This window comes from Pseudoliparis swirei, chromosome 7 (assembly GCF_029220125.1).
Source record: "Pseudoliparis swirei isolate HS2019 ecotype Mariana Trench chromosome 7, NWPU_hadal_v1, whole genome shotgun sequence".
Lineage (NCBI taxonomy): Eukaryota > Metazoa > Chordata > Actinopteri > Perciformes > Liparidae > Pseudoliparis > Pseudoliparis swirei.
In genome coordinates this window covers 2,297,794-2,325,065 of record NC_079394.1, presented here as the reverse complement: position 1 = coordinate 2,325,065, position 27,272 = coordinate 2,297,794, and the positions used below count along the sequence as shown (strand labels likewise).

At 40.2% G+C, this 27,272-nt stretch overlaps 2 protein-coding genes and 1 non-coding gene across 4 annotated transcripts; 1 reads left to right on the top strand and 2 right to left on the bottom strand.

The window, feature by feature from the left end:
• The first annotated feature begins 16 nt into the window (after positions 1-16).
• LOC130197382 (uncharacterized) lies at positions 17-6,189 on the top strand. The gene is made up of 3 exons (XM_056420043.1): positions 17-57; positions 1,485-2,196; positions 5,028-6,189. Exons 2-3 carry the CDS (start codon positions 1,513-1,515, stop codon positions 5,676-5,678), a joined length of 1,335 nt encoding a protein of 444 aa, XP_056276018.1. The 5' UTR covers positions 17-57; positions 1,485-1,512; the 3' UTR covers positions 5,679-6,189.
• Positions 3,262-3,335, bottom strand: trnai-aau (transfer RNA isoleucine (anticodon AAU)). Its single transcript has one exon. It is a non-coding gene; the product is annotated as a tRNA-Ile (tRNA).
• skic3 (SKI3 subunit of superkiller complex) lies at positions 6,033-27,247 on the bottom strand. 2 transcript variants are annotated; one of them, XM_056418767.1, is made up of 41 exons: positions 27,168-27,247; positions 26,405-26,505; positions 26,120-26,263; positions 24,931-25,022; positions 24,699-24,774; positions 24,470-24,616; positions 24,246-24,344; positions 24,045-24,153; positions 23,764-23,904; positions 23,519-23,617; positions 23,217-23,341; positions 22,296-22,382; positions 21,942-22,045; positions 21,340-21,466; positions 20,933-21,112; positions 20,621-20,745; positions 20,287-20,537; positions 20,054-20,156; positions 19,758-19,940; positions 18,486-18,633; positions 18,324-18,402; positions 17,457-17,518; positions 17,310-17,366; positions 17,156-17,224; positions 16,006-16,080; positions 15,313-15,454; positions 15,142-15,235; positions 14,959-15,036; positions 14,739-14,863; positions 14,524-14,647; positions 13,522-13,746; positions 12,943-13,015; positions 12,779-12,832; positions 11,707-11,818; positions 11,254-11,382; positions 8,623-8,747; positions 8,349-8,513; positions 7,662-7,814; positions 7,200-7,330; positions 6,509-6,632; positions 6,033-6,357 (listed from the first exon to the last, which is right to left on the bottom strand). In XM_056418767.1, the coding sequence occupies exons 2-41, from the start codon at positions 26,492-26,494 to the stop codon at positions 6,277-6,279; spliced, it is 4,707 nt and encodes a 1,568-aa protein (XP_056274742.1). In that variant the 5' UTR covers positions 26,495-26,505; positions 27,168-27,247; the 3' UTR covers positions 6,033-6,276. The 2 variants fall into 2 exon arrangements, with proteins under 2 accessions (XP_056274742.1, XP_056274743.1); XM_056418768.1 differs by lacking the exons at positions 6,033-6,357; positions 6,509-6,632; positions 7,200-7,330 and having other exon boundaries at positions 7,724-7,814; positions 11,274-11,382.
• Between the last annotated feature and the right edge of the window lie 25 nt (positions 27,248-27,272).

Below are 27,272 nucleotides of genomic sequence, written 5' to 3'. Positions count from 1 at the left end.
CCTACGGAACAGAAAGTAAAACTGACTAAGCTGACAGAAAGCGACTGCTCACTGACGGTAAGCTCTCAATGTTTTACCCTTTAAGTCCTCTGTGTTTTTCTCGTTTTATAAAAGATAATATCAATAAAATAGTATAAGATAGGGTCATATAGCGTGTAGGCAGGTGTCTCCTGTGTTTTATTCGATTGATATGTACTTTTAGGACACAAGAAGAGTGCGCTGAAACGAGGAAGAGATTCAAGTTATCAACATTTAATGAGACAAAAAGGCATCAATTTGAAAGATGAACAGACTTCTGATCAAACATGTTACTCAAATCCGGAGCCTATAAATTTAAAAGCAACGAAAGATTCAAGAAGAAGACAACTTCACCCTCCTGTCGTGTTCGACACACACGCGCACGCGCACACACGCAGGTGAAAACTTGTTTTCAGCCCCACCTGTAAAGTTGTACACATAATAAATTGTATTTAACTAGTTGTTAAGGAAACTTACACTAACGTAAACCACAGCTGCCAGACTAAACAACGTTTCATATATTCTCACTTTCCCCCTAAATAAACCTTTAAAGTAAGCGGGGAGAAACTTGTCTCTGTTAAGTAGGCACGTGCACAGATGGACCCCGAGTAGTGCTCAAGCTCCTCCCCTTTTGCCCTGGGTGAGAAAAGTGCCCTTCCTGCTGGAGACACATTTGTTCTTCATTAAAAAGTATTTAAGAATAAAAATTACTCTCTGTCATCAATTCCCCCCAAATGTTTCGCTCCTATCATTTTGTAAGTAAAAACAAATTGTAATGTTAATAGAAAAAATGTCGTTTTCTTCAGCTCTCATATTTTCTCACAACAAAATGTGTTTCAGGTGTTGCTATAGCAACCAATTACTTAACTTCAAGTTACAGTGATCGATAGAAAAATCATTTTGCCGATGGGTGTCCTTTTTTCTGGTTTGAGCACCTGCCCCCCAACATGTCTGTGCACCTGCCTGCTGAACCCTCCTGTTACCTTTGGGGTAAATTTGACCCCATTCAATGTTTAACGTCTCTAAATAAATGAATGACATCTTTTTTTTTTTTTTCATATTTCATGACTTTTCCTAATTTATTGGGGACAACTGGGAAAACATAAAATTCACATGATGATATGTTTTCTATGTCCTGAACACAACTCGTACGCATCGGTGTTCTTTGGGGTCAATTTGACCCCAGGCTGTTTTTCACTGTGTAAAACATATAAGAAATATCAACTTTTTTATTTATTTAAAAGGCTGTTTAGGTATCAACAAACAAACATAAAGTACCTGACACTTAAACTTGGGAAACAATACTAATTCTAATCATTATTTTTTTTTTTTTAATTGCTTGGGTCAAATTGACCCCAAGTGTAAAAGATGTTAGTGAATTTGAAGGTGACAGGAGGGTTAAGTAAAGGTTACATTCTGATTGGTTGCTCTTAAATGTGTCCTGTATGTGTTTCTCTGAACTCTAGACGTCCTTTATCAGGGTCATAAATCAGGATGTCGGTGCAGTTCTCTGGCTGGGAGGCGGTTGACGACGGTGCTTCGTTTCCTGGCGTGGAGCTGGAGGCGTCCCAGAAACCACAAAACCAGGGCGTCTACACCATGTACCACGGCACCGATATCGCCAGTGCGAGGCTCATCCTTGCCAACGGTTTTAAACTGTCGTCAGCGGGCATGCTGGGAAAGGGCGTGTACGTCAGCCGCGATAAGAAGAAGGCGGCTCATTACCCGTTAAACAGTAACAACGCGGACCGCGTGATCTTTGAGTTGTCTGTGCGCGTCGGCCGCGTCAAGCGCATCAACCAGGACAACCATCCCATGCAGTACACCTGGCACACGCACGGCTACGACACGGCCTGGGTGCCGCCCAACTGCGGCCTCAAGGCGGTGCGCAGCGGCCTGGAGGAGGATTGTGTGTTCGACCCCAAGAGAGTGAAGGTGGTGAGCATCGCCAAGGCACCGAACCACATCGTACAGAAAGAGCTTCAACAGCTTCTTTTGAAAAACAGAAAACCAGGAGGAGGGGGCGACGGCGCTGCACAGGTGTGCTCAGTGTGTAAGAGGAAGACCCAGCAGGGTGCTCCACACATCCAGCAGCAGTGCTGGGAGTGCGGGCAAAACATCTGCATCCTCATGGCCAAGCACGTCTGTCCGGCCAAACCGAGGCGCAGCGAGCTGGATTAGAAAGACAATCCTAAATTCAGGATGTCATGAGTTATCCGTTTTTAATTTGGAAAGAGATGGGAAGCTTGAAATAAGAAAGTCTGACTCACAAAGCAGTTCTGTACTTGTCAGTGTTGATCAAACAGCCTTATGATTATGTCAATTATTGTTTCAAGCATTAACTTGCTCAGAACCAGTAATAAAATCTCATTCACAAGTTATAATACCTTACTAAGATAATGAAGGTAAATTTCCAACATAAAAACTGCCTGGTAAGAACAAATATCTTGTCAGTCAAAAAACAAACATTTATTGCCTTGATTTTAGATATTTCATCTAACTTAGATTTTAATTTTTGCAGTGCGTGATTTGGTTTCCTCACGTGATTTAATACAATGTGTTTAATGCTACTGGAGATGTTTTGGAAATGTCGACTTTATTTTTACTATACGCTTGATAAATACTGATCACCATGCATTATGATCACGTGCAATGCAACATTTATTTTTCGGTGTCTGGCATCTGTTATTTTAATGTTGAAATATGTCGCTGAAGTGCAATAACTAAAGCCAATAAACGTCATGCTTTATTATAAGACCAATTATGTCTTTGTGTTTGTTTATATGATTCCATATGTTGTGAATACTCAGAAAAACAGCCTTCAGATGAAGTCTTAGTTTCACGATTACATATTTTTGTTGTTAAAAAACTCTGCACATGCAAGTCTATAAACCATTGAAATCAAACTTTTATTACAGCCTCACGGTCCAGATAGTACAACACATTAATATAAAATAAAATACATACTGTTAGGTTGTAATAGTTTATTTTGATTCTGTAGTCTTGAGCTTTAAATTAATACATATAGAAAGATATCATAATAGGAACTATTTGGGAGTGCGCATGAATAGTTGGTAGTCGGAATATTCCACGATCCAGACCTCCACTCATGCAGCTGAAAGAAAATATTCCACAGTACAGAAGCCTGAATCCAGTTCTTAATGAATGCAAAATCAAAAAATCTATATTGAAGTGAAATTCTTATAAACTTTATTGCCTGGGAGAAAGAAAAAAAAGCTGTCGTGGCCAGTATGGGGATTGAACCCATGACCTTGGCGTTATTAGCACCACGCTCTAACCATCTGAGCTAACCGGCCAATGAACACTCGTCTTCTTCCCATACATGTTTTACAACTATAGCACTGACTAGGTGGACTTATCTCCATGTTCAAAACAGAAAGTAAAAGTAATCGAAGCAGAGAAGACGCTGACGGTGAGTTAAAGCTTCAACGACATTATAATAACTAGATTTAGATACTTTTAACTCTTATACTCTTACAATGTTAACACAGAAGGCATTCTGGGTCCGTCGGACCATGCTAACTGAAGTTGGCAAAGTCTCACTACAATCTAAACACGTAAATTAGCCTTAAAAAGCATTTGGTGGGATTTCTGCAAATGTAACCGAGACTTGTTTAGGTGACGTCAGCGTAACTTTTTTTGAGCAATTACATATGATATGATATGATATGATATATGATATGATATATACCTTTATTCGTCCCACAGTGGGGAAATTTCAAAAATCACAGCAGCGGTACAAATCAGAGCATTAATACAAATAATTATAAAACACAAAACTAAAGACTAAAAAACTAAAAACTAAATACGAATACTAATACTAAATATACAAGGGGAAAACAAAGTAAAGTGTTGAGTAAAGTGTTGAGTTTGCCAGGATCTCCAGCAATCTACTGCAGTTCGTTGTGCAGCCTGACAGCATATACAGGACTGTCTCAGAAAATTAGAATATTGTGATAAAGTTCTTTATTTTCTGTAATGCAATTAAAAAAACAAAAATGTCATGCATTCTGGATTCATTACAAATCAACTGAAATATTGCAAGCCTTTTATTCTTTTAATATTGCTGATTATGGCTTACAGCTTAAGAAAACTCTAAAATCCTATCTCATAAAATTTTAATATTTCCTCAGACCAAGTAAAAAATTTTTATAACAGCTGAGTGTTTGTCAAGGCTCAGGAAACCCTTGCAGGTGTTTCGAGTTAATTAGACAATTCAAGTGATTTGTTTAATACCCTACTAGTATACTTTTTCATGATATTCTAATATTTAGAGATAGGATATTTGAGTTTTCTTAAGCTGTAAGCCATAATCAGCAATATGAAAAGAATAAAAGGCTTGCAATATTTCAGTTGATTTGTAATGAATCCAGAATGCATGACATTTTTGTTTTTTTAATTGCATTACAGAAAATAAAGAACTTCATCACAATATTCTAATTTTCTGAGACAGTCCTGTATATATATATTTTTTTCTGTCTGTTTTGTGATACACATGTCTAAAAGGTGCCTTATATTTCTATACTGAAATAATATCGGCATCATAATTAGTATAACTATGATGATTTTTTTTGTTGCCTATTTTTTAGTGCCTAATATTTCTAGACTGAAATAATATCGGCATTATAATTATTATAACTGATGATTTTTTTGTTGCCTATTTTTGGTGCCTAATATTTCTATACTGAAATAATATCGGCATTATAATTATTCGCTTCAGTTTCTGCTGTCACGGCTATCACAAAGTGACCATGTGACTAATGAAAGAGAATCCTTTCCCAGCAGCAAAAGCAATATGTTGCTGACGTTCCTAAGTACAGATAGAATGTGATGGGACTGAGTCCCCTAAAACAATGAAAGATGAATCCATTGTGTTTTTAAATACAGGTTATAAAAAGAGACTCTCACATGTTATAACGTGATGACGTTTGTGTGCATGAATTCCTCCCAGAGCTGCTGCTCTTCAACACAACCCTCGTTAAAACAAGATGTCGCTGCAGTTCCTCGGCTGGGAGGTGACCTACGACGACGACTCTCCTCGGGCGGAGCTGGGGTCGTCTCAGGAGCCCAAAGACAGCGGCCTCACCATGTACCACGGGACCAGCGTCGCCAACGCGCGGCTCATCGTTGCCGACGGCTTTCGGCAGTCGCCGGGTGGCATGTTGGGAAAGGGCGTGTATGTCACTCGTGATAAGAATAAAGCAGAGCGCTATCCATTGAAGTTGGACTCTTCGGACCGCGTGGTCTTGGAGTTGCGCGTGCGCGTCGGCCGCGTCAAGCGCATCGACAAGGACAACCATCCCATGCAGTACACCTGGAGCACGCAGGGCTACGACACGGCCTGGGTGCCCCCCAACTGCGGCATGGTGGCCGTGCCCAGTGGCCTAGAGGAGGACTGCGTGTTTGACCCTAAAAACGTGAAGGTCGTGGGCATCGCGAAGGCGCCAGACGCCGTACTGAGCGAGCTTCAGCAGCTCGTAGCTCCAAGAGATCCTGGAGGAGACGGCGACGCGGACGCGTGTTCGCTGTGCAGGAGGAGGACGCGGCAGGGCGCTCCACACGTCACACAGCCGTGTTGGGGCTGCGGGCAAAACATCTGCACACTCATGACCAAGCACGTCTGCCGTGTCGCCGTCTGAGAACGGAGTACCTGAAGCACGGCGGTGTTGAGAAACAGATGGAGGGAGGATCCACGCCTCGACGGCCTTCTAGAGGTGGGAGAGGACTTGATTTAGAAGTAAAGCTCAAGTTGATCAGAGTATTCAGAGCTCAGGGTGTAATCATACTTTTGAAACTATTATCACGTTCATCTCGTCCTTCTATTACTTTATTTTCCTTTTCACAAATCAACTATCAATAATTAACGAATACAATAGTTAGGCTACTATGAGTAACTTTCTATCTCGTGCTTTTACTTGCAATGATCTACTTTGTACTCCATTCTTGTTGTGGACGATCAATATGCGTTATGATGCAATCAAACTGAAACAATATTGCTTTATTGCTCAAGATGCCTTTATTTCAGCCTGAATATGGACATTGGATACTTTATGTGAATGATTTTGATTTTTTGAATTCATTTAATTTCCTTTAACCTGTATAAGGCAAACCCAATAATGATCTAACCTTAATAAACATCAAGATACGAGACCCACGATTTCCAGTTTGATATGATTTCTTATGTGGCCGAGAAACCCAAGTCAGTATCATGAAGATGCATGAGTAGACTTTCAAAACTCAGGATGAAGAAGAGGCAAGCAGTGAGTGAAACTCCAGCAGCCTTGCATCTCCCTTCATTTTGGCATGCTGCAAAAGGACCTGCGAAAAAAAGATGAGAACATATGTTCACTACAGCCGTTTTCAAATGAAGTCATTGTAGGAAAAGAAGGCATTTCAAATTAATAAATACTTCCACAAAAAAAGTATTTGCTCCGAGGCGAGTGTAGCTCCGAGGCCGCCGTGCGCTCACATTTATTAGTTCCTCGTCGTTTTTCGCATGCAGGTGTCTGAGGAGGTACCAGCTGGACACTTGCTCCACCGTCACCGGGTAATCTTGAGCGTAAACCAGCCTCTCCAACAAACGCCTCGTTTCCCTGAAGAAGACACCGGCGGAAATGGGCATTGGTGAAACACGCGTCTTTTTACTTGTCTTTTTAAAGCGCTTCAATTTCAGAATTAGAAGTGGAACGTGTGAATTAAATGAGCGGAAACATGTCCTCAGTGTACTTCTGCTGGTCTGGATTCTAAACCCGTCTGAATCTACAACCATTCTGTTTAATATATGATAAAATAAACCATGTTATTACATCACATGTCATTTAGCAGACGCTTTTATCCAAAGCGACTTACAATAAGTGAATCAACCAAGAGAACAAACTAAGAACAACAAGAATACAGAAAGTAACATTTCTTCAACATAGTCGAACTACAAAAGTACCGTAATAAGAGCCATTTAAGAGCCACTGAAGTGCTAATCTGTGTTTTAATCCAGATATAGTCTAAAGATGTGTTTTTAGTCTCCGGTGAAGATGTGGAGACTTCCTGCTGTCCTGATGTCAGTGGGGAGCTCGTTCCACCAATCAGGAGCCAGGACAGCAACCAGTCTGGATTTAGAGTCACGAGTCGATTGGCATGTCTTTAATTATTTATACTTGACGCACCTGGCGGTCATCTTGGTCACATAGTGGAGCAGGGCCTGGAAGAGGAGGGCCATGGGACATGAACCCAGCTTCAAGACCTCAGTGGTGGCTTCTCGTATCATGTCCGTCCATTCATTTCCTGGGACGCCCGCCTGAGAAGTCACACAAGGTTAAGAATAAAAGGGAAGCATTATTCACTTGTCATGTTTTAACCACGGTTATCAAAAAGAATTGGATTGAGAGTTGCTGTGGAATGAAAACCACAAGAAGTCCCTTATCTGAGAAGACAAATCAATCTCCTTGTCTGGCTTGTATTTCTCCGCTCGGCCCTGGCTGCCGGTCCTACAATTCTGCTGGACATTCACCCGTCTTTCATCTCCCCACCCTTGTTTCACCCACTGACGGGGGATGTCGACGTCTCAGATAGTCGCGCTGTAATTTATCAGATTCAAAACAGGAATATTTTCCGGATCTGGGACTCACCAGACGGTTTCCTAGAGCGAGCAGCGCTAGTCGCAGCAGGCTGGCGACCTGGCTGCTGTGCAGGCCGAGCTGCGAGGCGAGCTGCAGACTCTGCCTGTAAGCCATGACTGCCTGGACCAGCAGGCCCTGGCTACGAAACACCTCAGCCAGCCACTGGGAGGAGGAGAATGGGGGGGGGCATCGGAAATCAAGAATGAATGGAAACATGGTGAAGGAAACGGGGCGTAGAAGAGATTGTTTGAGGCAATTAGAATTAGAGATGTAGATGCTCAGATAATATCTGATCATCACTAAAAACAAATTTAAAACTGTGGGTAAAATAAGATAGGATGGTCAGCTAGTAATATGATACAATTACAATATTCTTATAATAACCATAACTAAGCAAAGTTTAAAATCCATTTGATGATAAGTGCAGCGATACGAGGTTTAAATAAGACACGGTAACGGTCTTCATTCGAAATGTCAGTTTGTGGCGAGGATAAAAAAAGATCTCTAAGTGATCACCCAAGACTGAAACCATCAATATGTTCAAGCCCTTTAAGAGTTTAGTGTCTGTCTGACAGTAGCTCTGTTTCAAATGTTGTATTATTAAACAACCGATGCTTGAAATGACTAAAAGCGCGTCACTAACTCACTGTAATCAAATACGAGTCCGGTATTGAAGTGATTCGACTGTCCACTTACATGCCACGCCCCGATGTTGGTGGGGTTCAGCATCACCGTGTTGTGGAGTTGCTCCAGCACAGGGTCTGGGAGCGCAGTACCCGGCCCGGCCAGCAAGAGGCGCTGACACTGCACCTGCCTCAGTGACAGCATCACTGCCGGGTGTTCTGGAGAAACATTCAGCACCTGGACAAAAGCAAGCGTGTCCGTCTGAAGCGAGTCTAACTTCTGTCCACCATGAAGTCGATCAGACGGCGACATCGAGGCGGTGTGGGAACGCGTGTTTGAATCCCACCTGTGAGCAGAGGGCTTCGGCCTGCTCCAGCTGCCCCCCCGACATGAGGCCAGTCACCGCCTGCTTCAGGACCCAGCCTTCTAGAGCCTGGGCCAGGGGGCGCTCCATCTCCTCCACGTGATGCACTGGGATACAGAAAAGTGTCTCGTAAAGGAACGTTCACGCCCAAAACGCGTGCGTTTACTCGCCAGACCATTCGCCGCGTTCACGCCATAAGCGTCGCGACGCGAGGGGCGAGGCTTATCTCTGCGTCTCGTCTCCGTAAAGACCGTTATCATTCATCCACCACGGAATAACTAACCACTATAACTATATATATATATATGTATACATGACATCACCCGTAGGCTCACACAGCTCGGTCACTTTCACCGGTGAAGTTAACCGTTACGTCTGAAAGACTTCCACTTCCAGCGCTACGAGAGCGGAACATCTAAACGCCGTTATCGTGTTCATAACATTATAAAATATAATAAGTTATCGTGTTCATAACATTATAATATATGTTATCGTGTTCATAACATTATAAAATATAATATGTTATGGTGTTCATAACATTATAATATATGTTATCGTGTTCATAACATTATAATATATGTTATCGTGTTCGTAACATTATAATATATAATATATGTTATTGTCTTCATAACATTATTATATATAATTTATGCTATTGTGTTCATAACATTATAATATATAATATATGTTATTGTGTTCATAACATTATTATATATAATACAGGACTGTCTCAGAAAATTAGAATATTGTGATAAAGTTCTTTATTTTCTGTAATGCAATTAAAAAAACAAAAATGTCATGCATTCTGGATTCATTACAAATCAACTGAAATATTGCAAGCCTTTTATTCTTTTCATATTGCTGATTATGGCTTACAGCTTAAGAAAACTCTAAAATCCTATCTCATAAAATTTGAATATTTCCTCAGACCAAGTAAAAAAAAAGATTTATAACAGCAAAACAAAATCAAACATTTGAAAATGTGTTTCCAGGTGTTTCGAGTTAATTAGACGATTCAAGTGATTTGTTTAATACCCTACTAGTATACTTTTTCATGATATTCTAATATTTAGAGATAGGATATTTGAGTTTTCTTAAGCTGTAAACCATAATCAGCAATATTAAAAGAATAAAAGGCTTGCAATATTTCAGTTGATTTGTAATGAATCCAGAATGCATGACATTTTTGTTTTTTTAATTGCATTACAGAAAATAAAGAACTTTATCACAATATTCTAATTTTCTGAGACAGTCCTGTATATGTTATTGTCTTCATAACATTATAATATCTAATATATGTTATCGTGTTCATAACATTATTAGATATAATATATGTTATCGTCTTCATAACATTATTATATATAATATATGTTATCGTGTTCATAACATTATAATATATAATATATGTTATCGTGTTCGTAACATTATAATATATAATATATGTTATCGTGTTCATAACATTATAATATATGTTATCGTGTTCATAACATTATAATATATGTTATCGTGTTCGTAACATTATAATATATAATATATGTTATCGTGTTCGTAACATTATAATATATAATATATGTTATCGTGTTCATAACATTATAATATATGTTATCGTGTTCATAACATTATAATATATGTTATTGTCTTCATAACATTATTATATATAATATATGTTATCATGTTCGTAACATTATAATATATAATATATGTTATCGTGTTCATAACATTATAATATATAATATATGTTATTGTCTTCATAACATTATTATAGATAATATATGTTATCGTGTTCATAACATATAATATATGTTATTGTGTTCATAACATTATAATATATAATTTATGCTATTGTGTTCATAACATTATAATATATAATACATGTTATTGTGTTCATAACATTATAATATATAATATATGATATTGTGTTCATAACATTATAATATATAATTTATGCGATTGTGTTCATAACATTATAATATATAATACATGTTGTTGTGTTCATAACATTATTATATATAATATATGTTATCGTGTTCGTAACATTATAATATATGTTATCGTGTTCGTAACATTATAATATATAATATATGTTATCGTGTTCATAACATTATAATATATAATATATGTTATCGTGTTCGTAACATTATAATATATGTTATCGTGTTCATAACATTATAATCTATAATATATGTTATCGTGTTCGTAACATTATAATATATAATACATGTTATCGTGTTCGTAACATTATAATATATAATATATGTTATCGTGTTCGTAACATTATAATATATAATATATGTTATTGTGTTCATAACATTATAATATATAATACATGTTATTATTTTCATAACATTATAATATATAATATATGTTATCGTGTTCATAACATTATAATATAAGTTATTGTCTTCATAACATTATTATCCTTCTTGTTCTGATTCCACAGCGATGACGGAAAAATGTCACGTCTATCGTAGTCACACGCGTCTGTACGTTGACTTTTCATGGGATTTGGTCACGCGCCACTTTTGGTGTGAACGCACCTTTATACACACACACACACACACACACACACACACACACATGTACACACACATGCACACACACGCAAACACACACCTTTCTCAGAAACCACTGACATGAGTGTTTGCTCCAGTCCTCGTCTGCTAGGAGCAGAGCCTGAAAGATAACAGGAAGTATTTTCTGTGTGGCAGGCGGCCATTAATCCTGCCCATGTTGCCGGATCATCTGAAAGTAGAGAGAAGACGAGTGGAGACTCACATTCCTCAGACGCACAGTATTGCTCAGGTAGGTGTAAGCTTTACATTTAGAGTCGGGATCAACATGAAGATGTAAAACAACAATTTGATATATTTTGCGACACCATTGTCTAAAAGACACACTCGTCTCAGTGATTTACCACACACAGTATTTCACTAGAATTCATCTAAATGAGATCATTTACACACATGTGCTACTAACTTGTATTTTCTTCAATTTCTTCAAGTGTGTGGTTGTTTGTGAAGTAGTTTAAGGCCACATAAATGTATTATTATTGATGTGTGTTCATACCAGGACAGAGCAGCACAGCTCTCTGCATCGTCTTCAGTGCATTTCTGTGCCTGTCCTCTCCAGAGTGTCTCCCACTAGCCAGCTGGTTCACTCCACTGTACAACAGCGCCCTCTGCAGGACACACAAGGTACAGCAGATCAGTTTCATATACAAACGCTGTAAAATATACCAACATCGAGTAATTGATTGGTAGATTTAATTGACCTGTAAAAAACACAAATAATCACGCAAAAGCACAATATTGAGTATACCAAAGATGTGTTTATACACTTCTTAATTCAATTGTCATGGAAAGGTCCAAACAACCGACTAATCGACTTAAGAAGTCAAGAAAGATCAAAAAGAGTGATTCTCCATAACAGTCTAAGAGGGGACAGCCCTAGTTTGGATGCTGAATTAACCACAGTGTGAAATAGATTGAACACTATAAGGTAAACTATACAGTATATATATATATATATATATACACTACCGTTCAAAAGTTTGGGGTCACTTAGAAATGTCTATATTTTTCAAAGAAAAGCACTGTTTTTTCAATAAAGATAACATTAAATTAATCACTATACATTGTTAATGTGGTAAATTAATATTCAAGGTGGAAGTGTCTGGTTTCTAATGAAATATCTCCAGAGGTGTATAGAGGCCCATTTCCATCAACTATCACTCCAGTGTTCTAATGGTACATTGTGTTTGATCATCGCCTTAGAAGACTAATATCTGATTAGAAAACCCTTGTGCAATTATGCTAGCACAGCTGAAAACAGTTATGCTGGTGATATAAGCTATACAACTGGCCTTCCTTTGAGCTTGAAGTTTGTAGAACAAAATTAATACTTCAAATATGAAGCATTATTTCTAACCTTGTCAATGTCTTGACTATATGTTCTATGAAATGTTCAATTCATTTGATAAATAAAAGTGAGTTTTCATGGAAGACACGAAATTGTCTGGATGACCCCAAACTTTTGAACGGTAGTGTGTATATATATATATATATAGTTAAAAATGAGAATGCAGCAGAAAAACATACATAAAGCCATTTTAAGCATAAATATACAGTCACTCTCTCACCTTTCCTTGGGTCATGCTGGAGAGACAGGCCACATGACCAGCCATCGCACCGCCCTGGAATACACAGCAAATACAACCATGAACCCTTCCACTTTCCGCGGTTACATGCGTCCGAGTAAATAGATTTCCCGTGTGTGCTTGGGATGCGTGTCATGCAGCCTTACGTTAGCCTTCTTGGGGTAGTACTGTGGTACCAGCCTGGACAGCAGAGCCCAGAGAGAAGGGTTTCCAGGATTGCTGTGAAGAAGACAGACAGTGTACAAGTTGTACCTCATCTATAGGATCTCTCCATACTGAATAATGAATATGTGTATGATATGTTGTTTCACTGTTCTACCTGTTGATTATTATTCACGGTACTTATGAGTCGGTGTGAGGATGCCATACATATTTATAGGGAGTTCACAGAGTTGGCTGTCATTGAGATTGCAATAGAATACACAGAGTTAATTGTTCAACCACATACTTACTTTAATATCCCTGACATTTTAAACCAGAACTGACCCAAAACCAAAAATAGTAAATGTAGTGATGTATGCAATAAAACAGACTTTGTGCAATCATCCTCAAAATGTACGTAGGACAAGGTGCAAAAGGCTCCAACAATCTGGTCTTCAGTCTCAAAAGTACAGTTTGATGACACTGATGTGTAATTTGTATTTTTAAAAGTATAATTATTGTATTGTCGAGCACAGCACATAAGTAGAGTCCCCTAAACCATTTAAACCAGCAGATTATGGTACCTGTGTACAGCTCTGGAAGCCTCTCTCTGCACCGCGCTGTAGTTGCCCTGCAGGGCGAGCAAGGCGCAGGTGAGCAGACATCGCTGCTCGGTGACGTTCACGGAGGCCGAACCTTGCTTTAGCAACTCGGTCAGGGCGGCAGCGGCTAGTGTAGCGTCACTGTGGACCAACCCCAGGGCACATAAGCACAGCAGGGACTCGGAGATTGGCTCCTTTAACATTGAGCTGTTGAGGGGGGAAAAAGCAGAAAGCAGAGTGAAACATACTCTCAGCTTGAAGTGTACAGAACCACCGGTGTGGTCCGTACAACAATGTGGACTCACCATTTATAACTTTTTATTTTGCATTCTCCACAAACAGATTAGTCCTTGACATCGAGAAAAAAATATATATATATACATCTACAACAAAGTAAAATCAGCACACATCCAAATCCATCCATATCCACATGTTTATACTTATACATCTACCCTCCAAGAGTAGGACCCAATGAGGAGGGAGGGAAGGACCAAACAATCAAACTAAATACAAACAAATGATAAGCATTAAATACAAAAGGAAATAACTAAAGAAAAGTAAAAGACATTAATGTGAAAAATAAAATAAATAAATAAATCAACAGACCCAGATTTTTCATAGACCTCTTTGTTTTGCAGTTGCACTCCATGTGTACAACCTCAACCCCTCTCAGTTATAACATCTACATCCAATTTCGACTCTAGATATAACGTCATGCACGCCCATCTTCTTGTGAAGATACCGAATGTCATTTGTAGTTTTGCAGTCATTTTTTCCATTGTCTGGACCTGGTTTAATCTCCGTCTCTCTGAGTTACGGTTGGTGGTTTTGCATCTTTCCAGTCCAGAGTTATTGTTTTTTCTGGCAATCATTAAAAGTATACGTAGAATATACCTCAGATTGGTGTCCCCTAAATCTCTTGGTATAGACCCCAGCACATATATTAATGGATCTGAGGGTACCTCCACTTCAATGTGGACTCACCATTTAAACAGCAGAGTCTTGGCCGAGTCGAGGTTGCCCTGCCGGTGCTGAAGCAGAGCCAGAGCCGTCAAGATGTAAGCCTTCTCCTTCTCAGTGGAAGCCACAGCCAGGGCACGTTCATAGGCTACAATATGCACAACACTATTTAGTCACAATCACTCTGGCATGTCAACACGTAAAGAACCTCTGACTTCAGCGTGTCTCCCAGTCCTCACCGTTAATGCTCTCTGGGATGAGGCCTGCCCTGCAGGAGGCAAGCGCCAGCCCAGCCAGATCACTGAGCTCCTGCAGGGGAGTGGACTTATAAACACGCACTGCCTCCTCTGACTGACCCAAGGTGCTGCAAAGGACACAGTGGGGACACACAAAGAATGTATTCTGGACGCATTATAAAAGATGGTTTAAGTACATGGTAACAAGAAAGCTGGTTGTTACCACAAAGCACGTCCATAGCTGCCCAGAGCAAAGGCCAGCTCCTCGGTCAAGGACATGGATTTGAGCAGGTCAACAGCTCTGAAGAGAGAGTTAAGAGTAAGAACGTGGATTTGAATACAAATATTTGGTCTAATTTCTTTTTGTTTGGTACACCGAGTCAGTCAGGGTCACTCAGGCAAACACCTTTCGTAAGCCGTGGCGGCCTGCCTCTTCAGCTGCAGATGCTCATTTAGGAAGCCGAGCATGATGAAGGCATCAGGGTCGGACTGGATCCTCTCTGGGACGGAGGCAGAAGGAACTTCAGGCTCTAAACGCACACGACCCAAACGCAACACACGCGCATAGATGCCGCACCTGTGTACTTGCTGAGTGACACCTGAGCAGCGGAGATGGCGTTCATCTGGACTATGTTGTAGCGGTACAGCTCAGAGTCTCTGTTGCTCTTATCCAGCAGGGTGGAGCAAACCCAGTAGGCATAACCTTTCACTCCCTCCATCTGCCGCGGAAAGAGGAGAGGTATCGAGATGTAGAGAGGAGAGGAAGACAGAATACATCGTTTAATTATGGTCTCGCTCCTGATCAGTGTGCATTTTCTACCTGTGAGGCAAGACTACTGACTACTTGGATCCTGCTAAGTATCTTCTTTAAATTAGTTTTATCTGCTAAGTTACTGTTGTATTTGTTGTTTAAAGCTGCTAGATTGTTAGTCTGTACTGTTTTAGGATTAGCACTTCAGTGGCACTTAAATAGCTCTTATTATGGTACTTTTGTAGTTTGACTGTTGAGGAAATGTTACTTTCTGTATTCTTGTTGTTCTGAGTTTGTACTCTAGGTTGATGTACTTATTGTAAGTCGCTTTGGATAAAAGCATCTGCTAAATGACATGTGATGGAATGTAATGTTATCACTTGCTTGTAGTAGTTTCGAGACTAAAAGCTGAATACTTAGCAGCCACAAAGACAGTGGAACGAAAGATTAAACCGTTATATGACAGCTGATGAGTGAGTATTACGAAAGCAACCCCAGTGGTTTTGGGATGTCACGCACATGTGTGCTGAGTTCAGTGGTGTGCCTGAAAAGATCCATGGTGTCGTAGCTGCCCACTCTCTCTGCTATCAGCGCCTGGTAAGGAGGACAAGAATCAAATGACAGTTGATAGGAGCCAAGAACATCGTGTTTATTACATACCACTGAACTTTAAATCATTGCATTGGTCATTTAAATGTGTATATAACTCAGGATTCTTACACATGTCGATCAATGGATTTTCATGACTTTTTTATGACTTTAAACCAAATTTCCATGACCAAACTGAAATCTCGGTGTATACATGAAAAAGTGAGAACATTTAGTATTTAAACAATGTGTATTCCAACGCATACAGTATACCTTAAATGAAACAAATGAAGAAGAGACACTATTTTGATTAGAAGAATAAACATGTATATAAATGTTTATTCGCATAAACATTTTTATAAATGTTTATTATTGTAATCAAACTATTTTCTTTTATGTGCAAATCCATCTGTTTGGACTTTAAATAGTGGTCCAGGCTTTGGCCAGACACAAAGACATCGGCCCTTCCACACGTTGACCACGTGACTCTTGAAGTGAAGGAGTCACAATGATTAGAGAGAGAGAAACTTTTGTGATTTAAGTTTTTTCCATGACTTTTCCAAGCCTGGAAATTACCATTTTAAAATTCCATGACGTTTCCAGGTTTTCCATGACCGTACGAACCCTGATAACTGAAGAAATACAAGAAATAGATTCTTCTGTGTACTAATTATACATCTTATAAACTCACATCCAGCGTAACTTTGCCAAACACACACTCGTTTCCTTGTTAGTTATACCGTTCAGTGTAGCTTGATGCTGCATCTCATATCAGTACAGGAAAGTGTACTTTTAGTCGTTTTGGCAGCATCTAGCGCGTAGGAGAACTACGGTCTCCAAAGAGAAGATACAAATGGTCTCTCTCAAAGTGTTTAGTTTGAGCGGTCTGTAGAAACATGGCGTTGCAACATAGTGGAGACTCTGTGAAGAGATCCGTCCCATTATAAAGAGATAAACGGCTCATTCTAGGGTAACAAAAACACGATGTTTATTGTCAGGGGGTTATACACTTCAGGAAAATATACTTGTAAAGAATATTTTCCATGACCGAGTGAAAGATTGTCACATGAAGTCTTTGTACCTGTCCGATCCAGCAGTTGACATAGAGCGGCTCCAGCGACTGGGCAATCTTGAAGGCTTTGTGTGCAAGCTAAAAAGAACAAAGCTTTAACAGAGAAAACATCAACCTACACTGTAAACGTATATAAATAAATGCATCTCACACACACACAAACCTCGATATTGCCGTTCTTCAAATACAGGGTACCAAGGTTGGTCCAAGCAATGACATTCTGTAACAAATATATTTAAAAGTCCTATAAAAACTTCAGAATAGCTTCTGAAAATATTATTCGTCACCTCAATAAATGTGCATTACGTACGTTTGGTTCGACGTGTATGGACTTGATGAAGCAATGTTGAGCCAGAGCAAAGTTCGCAAGACCTGAAAAGAAAGAAAGCAACAAGTCGTATTTCCGTATATAATTAGGAGGGCCTAATCATCACTGCTTTAGCTAGGATATGCATTTGTCGAGAGTATGTCTGCAAGATCACGGCTTTTGAGATTAGTGTTCTAACTTATGTTGTTGAGGGCGCCCTTGTACCAAATAATGTTAATAATCTTTAGGCTGATACAAGAATAGAGCTTTCCACAAACACATGACTACTTATTATGTGTTTTATGGGGAGAGCAACAAGACTTAACCCTTGTGTTGCCTTCGGGTCAATTTGACCCGATTCAATGTTTCACCCTCCTGTCGCCTTCGGGTCAATATGACCCGATTCAATGTTTAACCCTCCTGTTACCTTTATATTTACTAACATATTTTACCCTTGAGGTCAATATGACCCCAGCTATTAAAATCTCCAGAAAATTATTAGAATTAATATTGTTTTCCAAGTTTAAGTGTGAGGTACTTTATGTTTGTTTGTTGACTCCCGAAAGAACACCGACATTAAACATTGAATCGGGTCAAATTGACCCGAAGGCGACAGGAGGGTTAAATATTGAATCGGGTCAAAATGACCCGAAGGCAACACAAGGGTTAAACAAACTGTGAAGCATTTTGCTCTGAAGACATATTTTAAATTCAGAATAAAAAATGTTGGACAAGAAAAACATTTCACAGCATCAGAATAAATTAATCCATTGAGAGGAAGTCATCAATACTGCACTTATCTTTGATCCATGAACTATTGATGGGTCAAGTACACATTGGCACATCATTCATTCATTAATATATAATTACCTTTGCTCATGGAAATCCCTCCCAAGGCATTCCAGTAGCTATGGTTCTCACTGTCCATAATGATAGCTTTTTGTAAACACTGAAAAGAGACAAAAAGAAACTCTTAAAAAAATAGCACCTCTCGGAGGAAACCGTGCAAAGCAGCAGGATTGTGTGAAATACCTGCTGGGCCTTCTCCAGGAGCAGCGATGGAGAGGTCTGGTCATCCTCTGTGAAGCGGGATAGGCTGGACTGACGATAATAGTTGAGCCCTAGGTCATTCCAAAGGCTGGGGACCTCCGGCATCAGCTTCAAAGCCCGAACATAACACCTGCAGACAAAAACATGCACTCAATGTTTAGTGTTCAGATTCTATGCTTGGCCAGCAAGGGTTAGGTTGTACTAGTATATTTTGATATTGCACATGTGCAGAGGAAGTCTCATGCTTTAGATTAATACATATAGAACTAGAACGGGCACTCGGTAGAGCGCATACCTTCGCATATCACAAGATTGGGCATTGAATTATGAACATTTTTAGTTGCATGCCAATTGGATAAAAATTGACCGCGCTATGGTAAAAAGAAGATTTTGACCTTTTCATGACCTTGACCCGATCGATCCCAAAATCTAATCAAATGGTCCCCGGATAATAACCAATCATCCCACCAAATTGCATGCGATTCGGTTTAATCCTTTTTTAGTTATGCGAGTAACACGCATACGAATAAATAAATACACAGCGATCAAAACATAACCGTCCGCATTTTCAATGCGAAGGTAAAGATATAATGGAAAATATTAGGGAGAATATTGATATTGTTGTTAATGTGTTATGAAGCATAGGGGTACGGTTTACTCTATGCAAATGTAAATGGCAAGAATTAATGTATGTTGCATGGAGTGAATGTCAGTTAGTATTTCAGAATTGTTGAAGCCGGTGAAGTGACTTTAATAAGGACAATAACAGACGGGAATTTTATTGTGAAAATACTTGTTTAGTGACTTGACCGGAAGTGACGTTTTGACCCGGGGTTCATGACGATTGACCTCTCCATTTTGATAGCGGGACTTTTATCCAACAGGAAGGTGTTAGAGGCTGAACTAGCTTTGAAGAGGAGGTGATTGGCTGATTTTGCGACTAAGACTCTGTACTGGAGAAATATCGTCCTCTTTCGTCTTAACCCGGGTGCTTCGAGCTTGTTCCCGTGGCGCGCTGGATCACCACGAAACCCACGTTCCTGAGCCTTGATTGTTTGTTTACACTTCTTGCCATTAAATATTGTTAAACTTAATTCACGCGCATCCGGAGCCTGATGTCCATCATCTGCCAAGAGCCCAGTTTCAGTTCCTCTTATAGGCGACACAAAGACCTTTCATTCATTTTAAATGGCTAATTTAAGTAGAAATGGTATATGCAGCCTGGAAAACATCTATGCCCGTGTGTGATCTTACCTCTCGCCGACTTTGAGTGTCTGGGCCTGGTTCAGTGTGTGGTTCTGGGTGTTGGGGTCTAAACCAGCCAGTGGGGCTGGCACTAAAACGCGAGCGCTGTTTGGCGTCACAGTGCAGACTGCGGTGCAAGCATCTCCCAGCAGCTTCCACAAACAGGACATGTCTGGACGCATCTCCACAGCTCTGAAGAGAGAGGAAATGTGAATAGATAAATCAATAAAGATCATAAAAAGAGTCTTTGTGATACTGAAATGTAATTGTAAGATTTACAGATAAAACTAATGTCTCGTCATTACCGGAAGAGGTTCTGTATGGCTTGTTGAATAAGTTCAATGGCTCCTTTATCTCTGCAGTCTTCCATTAAACCTTTTGCCAGAGACAGCTGGCACTCTCCGAGACCTGAACCGATCATAAAAATCTGATTAAATGTCCATATATATATATCAGATATATGACTAAGAGGCATGCATTAAAAAGCATAGCATTAAAACAAAGACACGGTCTCGGATGCATCGATGCAAACGCCTACCTTTAAGGGCGGGCACGTAGTCCTGCTGCGCTGTGATCTGCAAGTATTCTGCAACAGCCTCTCTAAACTTGCCCAGGGTCTGTTTGATCGCAGCAGCCTGGTAGACGCTGTAGATGGAGGAGGGTTGAAGCTGTTGGGCCTTTCCAAAGGCCTTCAGGGCGGCTGTGAAACTCCGGCGGTTTAAGTAGGCCTCACCTAAACACTCCCAACACACCCAGTCCTCTGGATCTGCTCTCAGGGCTGCCTGCAGACTTTCAACATACATGTAATTGTCAATGCTCATATCCTAATAATACTTAGGTCAGATAATCATCGTCTGGGATGTGAGACATACTCGGATACAGCTTGTTGATGCTCTCCGATCTTTAGGTAGTACAGCCCCCGCCTCATCCAAGCCCATTTAGCCGAGCCCGGTGTGGCTTTCTCAATCACTGACTGAAGTATTGCTAAAGCAGTGTCCTATTGCATGGGAGAGAGGATTGGAGAATAAGAAAAGGAGTATAGGGGAAAGAGGAGCTTGGCTAGGGTCAGGACAAAAGAGATGCACCTGTAAGGAAACGCCACAACATAGCACCAACCCCACATGAGGATAATTTGAACACCGCAGCTTTGGAGTTTGTGTCTCATCAGCAACAAATCCGCTTACCATGTCGCCCTGCTCCATGCTGAGATCCACTGAGGCAGCTCCAGACTCCGCGTCATGGTTGTCCATCTCAAAAGCCTTCTTATAGCATCCTCGTGAGCGGCTGGGATCGTTGGCCACCTGGCGGTAGTAATGTCCGAGGTAGCGGAATACACAACCGAGGTGTGGGTCCAACTTTGCAGCCTGAAATTAAACATTCAAACGAAGACTACACTTAACATCTGGCAATAATAAGCATATTGTGACATTTCACAAGTGAGAAAGTTACGTTAAGCCCGTTCATACTAATCTTCCATCGACCGAACCTTCGATATTTGAGATTACATTACATTTTTTTATGAGTATATAATTTAAAAAATACCCGTCCCCTGCTAAAAAATATAAAAAATATAAATAATAATTGTACTGACCTTGAGCAAATGTGTATGGGCTTTACTTCTGTCTTTTCGGGTCTCTTCTCCCATGTCCCAGTAGAGTCGTCCCAGAAAGAAATAATACTCTCCACAGTCTGGGCTCTGGCTAGCTGCCTTTAGGAAGCTAAACAACAGAAGAGCAATAGAGAAAAGTTCACCTCGGAGAATTAACTTTATTTGCACGACACAAATTGTTTGGTTTTATCTGGGTTTAAAAAAGGGGCAGTGTGCAGGACTTGGTGCCATTTATCCTGCACCCATAACGCCCCTCGGCTCACCCGCTACAATGACCTTCAGGTCAACAGAAAAACTCTCACTGAAGCCAATGTTTGGTTTGTCTGTTCTGGGCTTCTGTAGAAACATGGTGGTGCTACACGGCGGACTCTGAAGAAGATCCACTCACTATGTAGCGACGACGGGCTTATTCGAAGCTAAACACAACTCTTAGTTTCAGGTCTTTATACACTTCTGAAGACAGAGATAGGAATATTAAATTCCATTTCTGCCGATAGATAAACCCATACTGCCCAAAAGTGTCCATTTAGGAGAATGCACGGCCGCGGATTAAAATCTCACATGCACACAAAAGCCGTTTTTACCTCTCCTCTGCCAGCTGCTGCTGGCCCTGAGCCAATTGTGCCAGTCCTCTCAGTACAAACCCCTGGGCCAGATTAGGGTTAGAGGCCACCAGCTCTGATGACACCTACAGGAGAAACATTACTTTAATATGTATATATTGTGTACAATACAAGAGATGCTTTTCTCCCGTTCCTTAGATTAAAAAAAGAGGACCACATTTTATTCCAAACTGTTAATACAAGTGTTACATTCTGAACATTTCCCAAATGCACACAATAAATAAATATTGTTGTGTAATACCGCTTTTCTCAGAGCATCATATAATAGATCATGCATCTTCACAGACAGAGTTCAGTATGTGAAAGGTTTCCAACCTTAAGTGCTTCATCAACGTGTCCCTTGTTAAGGTACGCTCGTCCTTTAAGGGCTCCTAAAACTGGGTCTTTTTCAGCATCTGGGATCTGAAAAAAAGAAAGACAGACATTTACTTTGATGTATTCGACGCTGTATGTGCAAGGTTACTGCAAATGAAGTTCATACTGAACCCAGAATTTTAAAAAACTATACTTTTAACAGGTGAATTACTTCATACCCCCCAATAGAATTCAAAAGTACAATACATGCTGAATGAACAGAGTATTAGTCGATCACATTAGCTTTGGGTCTGTGGACCGGCAAGAAACTGGCAATACTATGTGTATCATGATTCAGGGGTTACAATTAAATGCAATATATATTGTAATTCTGTATGCAAGGCAATATATTGAAATGTTTTTGAAGTGGAGTTGATCGCCGAAACAGAAAAAAGAGCGGAGGGAGAGGACATAATGCTGCGTTGTGAAAGCCAATCAGTACTTTTCACTTCTAGCATCTTTTTCTTTTTTTAAGTCGAGGACGCTCGGCATTCAAGCTAACCCGAAACCCCCAAACGCCGTCTACATCTTAACGCTGATTGGCCAAGACTCGACACGTCCCATCAAAGATGTTTTATTGCGAAGATCCCCACTTCACATTTTCTCCGCGTCTCACTGCAATCTCAACGCCAGCGGGCCAGTTGACCCCCCCCACCCCAAAACAAAAACTCTTCGGATCTACACGATTCACGTGGACGACCTATTTTGATTTAGAAACGGCGAATTTCGTCGAAAGGTGACAAGTTCGCAGGTGTGACACTAAGTCGTATTGACTGACTTCATCTTTGCATGTAAACTATCAAAAATCAACAGCGTGTTTGAGAACCAATACAGTATCACAAAATCTGCTTGAATAATATCTTTTTTTACACCCTTAACTACCTGTGAGAATGTCTCCAAAGCCCGTTCTGCAGCCGCGTCTCCCCCACTCCCGACTAAAGCCTGCAACTGCAGCTTCAGCAGTTTGACCCTCAGCTCCTCGTCTCCGGACACACAGACGGTCAGACCTGATAGAAACACAGAGAAGTTCACCTCCTGCTCCAGGCCAAACATAGATGATCTTGGAAAACAGCTTTCTTACATTCACAAATATTTGTTCTCACAAACTCTTGATAAAGTCTGCCATATTAATTCCCACTAGCATTGCCTCTGGATAACGTAGTGATACAGAAGAGTAAACCGACCTTGGGAGCATGACTCGGCACACTCTAAGTATCTCTGCATTTTAAACTGAGCTTCAGCCAGACTGCACCATCCCGTACTGGAGCTCAATCTCTTCAAACCTAATGAAACAGAAGAGATCAAAAGTGTGTAGTTGGTACAAACCTTCTAAAATACAGAGATGAAACAAAGCGCCTGTCTCACTGTGAATATTCAGGTGCCGTTTACATTAAGTTCAGATATGCTCTGCTTTGATGAACAAACTAACCTTGTGCAAGGTCCTGAACGGCATCTTTAAACCTCCCTTCTTGCAGCGCTTTGGTGCCCAGACCCAAGTGACCGAGTCCACTGTCAGGGGCCAGGTCAAGGAGTCGGGAGAAACAGCTGACTGCATCCTCATTCTGAACACCTTCAAACCAAACACATCGAGTACTCAGAGAAGATTCCCCTCAGTGGTTGAATATGACATCAGCGTACGGTAATACGGATATCTGTACATCATTGCATTCTGTGATTTCAGACCTAATGAGCAAGATAACGGCGCGTTACCCGTTTTGAGGTAGTGAGAACAAAGGACTTCAAGAGGATAGCTTTGGTTGGGGTAGAGGGACAGCATGGACTCACACGCCGCTATCATTTTGGATTCATCTTCAGGCAGCTACGGTAAAGGAGGATTTATTAAGGACATTACTGTACAGGGTTAAGTATGAGGTGGACTATTTCTTTAGGCATCAGATAAGGTGCACTTACTTTCGAAAGACATTTGACATAATCAGCGGAGACCTTCATGTGTTGCTCTCCTGGTACAGGATCCATGAGAACCATGGCCTTCTCAAACGCTGTGATTAACTGATGACCACAAACACAACAGTTACCAAAAGGCTGATGCGGTGGGAATATCTGCACTTAGAGCAGCATTAAGAAGTATATGATCTAACTAGTGGAACAAATACACAAAAAGAAAGTTTAAGTACATGCTGTTGAATTTCATTGTCCCGCTCTTCCTCACGAAGGCAGTCTGAGAGGAGTCGGGTCATCTGCCGCCAGAGCTGCAGTAACTCGTTCTTGTCCACAGCCTCTTCCTCCTTCAGCTGAATGAGCTGCAGCCAAACCTTTGCCAACTGTGTTTAAACATACAAAGGTTCATGTGTAAAAAGCAGCGTTTTGTTTCTAATTAAACCAATGTGCTTTTAAATGACATACCTTTAAATATTCTTTGTCAGACTGATAGATATCCGACAGCTTACTGATGATCTCATAACATTTATTTTTGTCAGAGCTGTGAATGGAGAACATAAAAAAAAAAAATCAATAACACTAAAATGAATGTTAAACAGCAGCTTTTTTGCAATAGTTCACTTGCGAGAAAGCAAATACATCACAACTTTCTGTGTAGTTTTAAAAAAACATCCGGAAGAGTTTTTCAACTCGTTACCTTGCGTACAGCTCGACAAGCCTCTGGTAGACGTTGGGCAGCTCAACTTTAAAGTCCCACTGATCCGTCTTCTCATAAAGATTTGCCAAACCCTAAAAAAGCAGAAATGAAGCAGGGGAAAGCTGTAGTATAATAATATGCATAACAAAACAACACAGCAGTGACATCACTTAATAAACTTTAATTAAGTGGTGCACATCAGTAAATCAATTGCTCTCAGTGGAAGACATTCCAAGTGTCTGAGACGTGGACAGGCCGGAAGTCCAGGAGCAAGTTTAACAGAGTTCAAAGTGCACTTCATGATTTCTTGTTTTTAATGTATTGTGTTGTGTTTCGTTCGTTGTTCAACAGTCCGGTTGAGTGTGTGTGAATTATATTTAAATTAGTTTTTATATAGTTGCATTACTTCTAAAAATCTGTTTCCTGCTGAGGCTGAGTTTCGCAAGCATCAACTAGATTGTAACGGCTCCTCCCTCCTCAATCTGTCCTGGTTGGACTTTCACTTTGTCTGTCAGTTGTTGTCTGTCTGTCTGTTGTCAGGTCTCTGTCTGTTGTCTGTCTGTTGTCAGGTATCTGTCTGTCAGTTGTTGACTGTCTGTTGTCAGGTCTCTGTCTGTCAGTTGTTGACTGTCTGTCTGTTGTCAGGTCTCTGTGTGTCTTGACTTTGCTGGTCGACCATTTACTCCACCTGCGTGTCTCTTCTTGTTGTCCACCTGTTTGCGGTTATATATTTCATTTAGTCTGTATTATATATTTCATTTAGTCTGTATTATATATTTCATTTAGTCTGTATTATATATTTCATTAGTCTGTATTATATATTTCATTTAGTCTGTATTATATATTTCATTTAGTCTGTATTATATATTTCATTAGTCTGTATTATATATTTCATTGTCTGTATCATATATTTCATTTAGTCTGTATTATATATTTCATTAGTCTGTATTATATATTTCATTTAGTCTGTATAATATATTTCATTTAGTCCGTATGTTTTTACATTGTGTCTCTGACGTGATGTTTTTACATTGTGTCTCTGACGTGATGTTTTTATTCTCAGCATCATTGAGACTACAGATGAAAAATAGCCTCTTGGCTAACTCTGGCACATTTAATGAAATGTTTTTATTAATGTGCTCTGTCCCTTATTAAATAAACCCAGAAAAGAATAAGAAAAACACCTTACCTGCCATGCCAGCAGCTGCTCAGGCTCCAGCTCCACGGCTTTTTTATAGGCAGTCTGTGCCTGATCCGTGTGCTCCAGTTCACTGGCTGCCAGGCCGATGAATACCCATGCATTATAATTGTTCTTCTCAAGTTTCAAAACAGCCTAAAACCCACACAGAAAAGAGCAAAGTCAGCTATACATCAATTCAGCCACCGTACTCCTTGGAGCAGGTGCACAACAGCAGCGACACCTGCACGCGCAGAACCTCTTTGTGCGCGCGCATGTGAATCGGAGATGCTTTACCTTGCAGTGTTTCAGCGCGTCTTTGAACTCTTTGTTTTTTATGGCCTCTCTGGCACTTTTCAGTGCCGCTTTCACTTCTTTATTCGACATCTTGCAATTATCTGAGTGAAAAAAAGACATAAAAAAATACATTTATGCATCACTACCCCCAAATTAACCCGTTATGTTCCCAGCTGACTTGACAGTAAACTCTTAACCCTCCTGTTACCTTTGGGGTCAATTTGACCCCATTCAATGTTTAAGGACTCTAAACATAACTTTTCCTAATTTATTGGGGACAACTGGGAAAACATAAAATTCACATGATGATATGTTTTCAATGTCCTGAACACAACTTGTACGCATCGGTGTTTGTTGGGGTCAATTTGACCCCAGGCTGTTTCTCACTGTGTAAAACAAATAAGAAATATCAACTTTTGTATTTATTTAAAAGGCTAATTAGGTAGTCAACAAACAAACATAAAGTACCTGACACTTAAACTTGGGAAACAATATTAATTCTAATAATTTTCTCTAGGTTTTAATTGCTGGGGTCAAATTGACCCCAGGGGTAACAGATATTAGTAAATGTGAAGGTAACAGGAGGGTTAAGTTAGTAAACTGGAGTTAGCAGTGTTGGCTAGCTAAATGTAAATAGCACGAGCTAGCTGTGAGCTTCTCAGAGCCTCTGAATTACGTCACTACCGCGTAATGGAAACAGACGTCACACCTGCGTTGATACACAACAGGTTGACGTCATTTCTAAAGTTGGTTCAGCTGTTACCTTTGCGAGTATTGCACAACTTGGGGACACCCGGTGGTGTTTACGTCGCACACTCGCTCTGATCCAGTTGGGTGACCCGGAAGTGAAAGGGACTCCACCACGCAG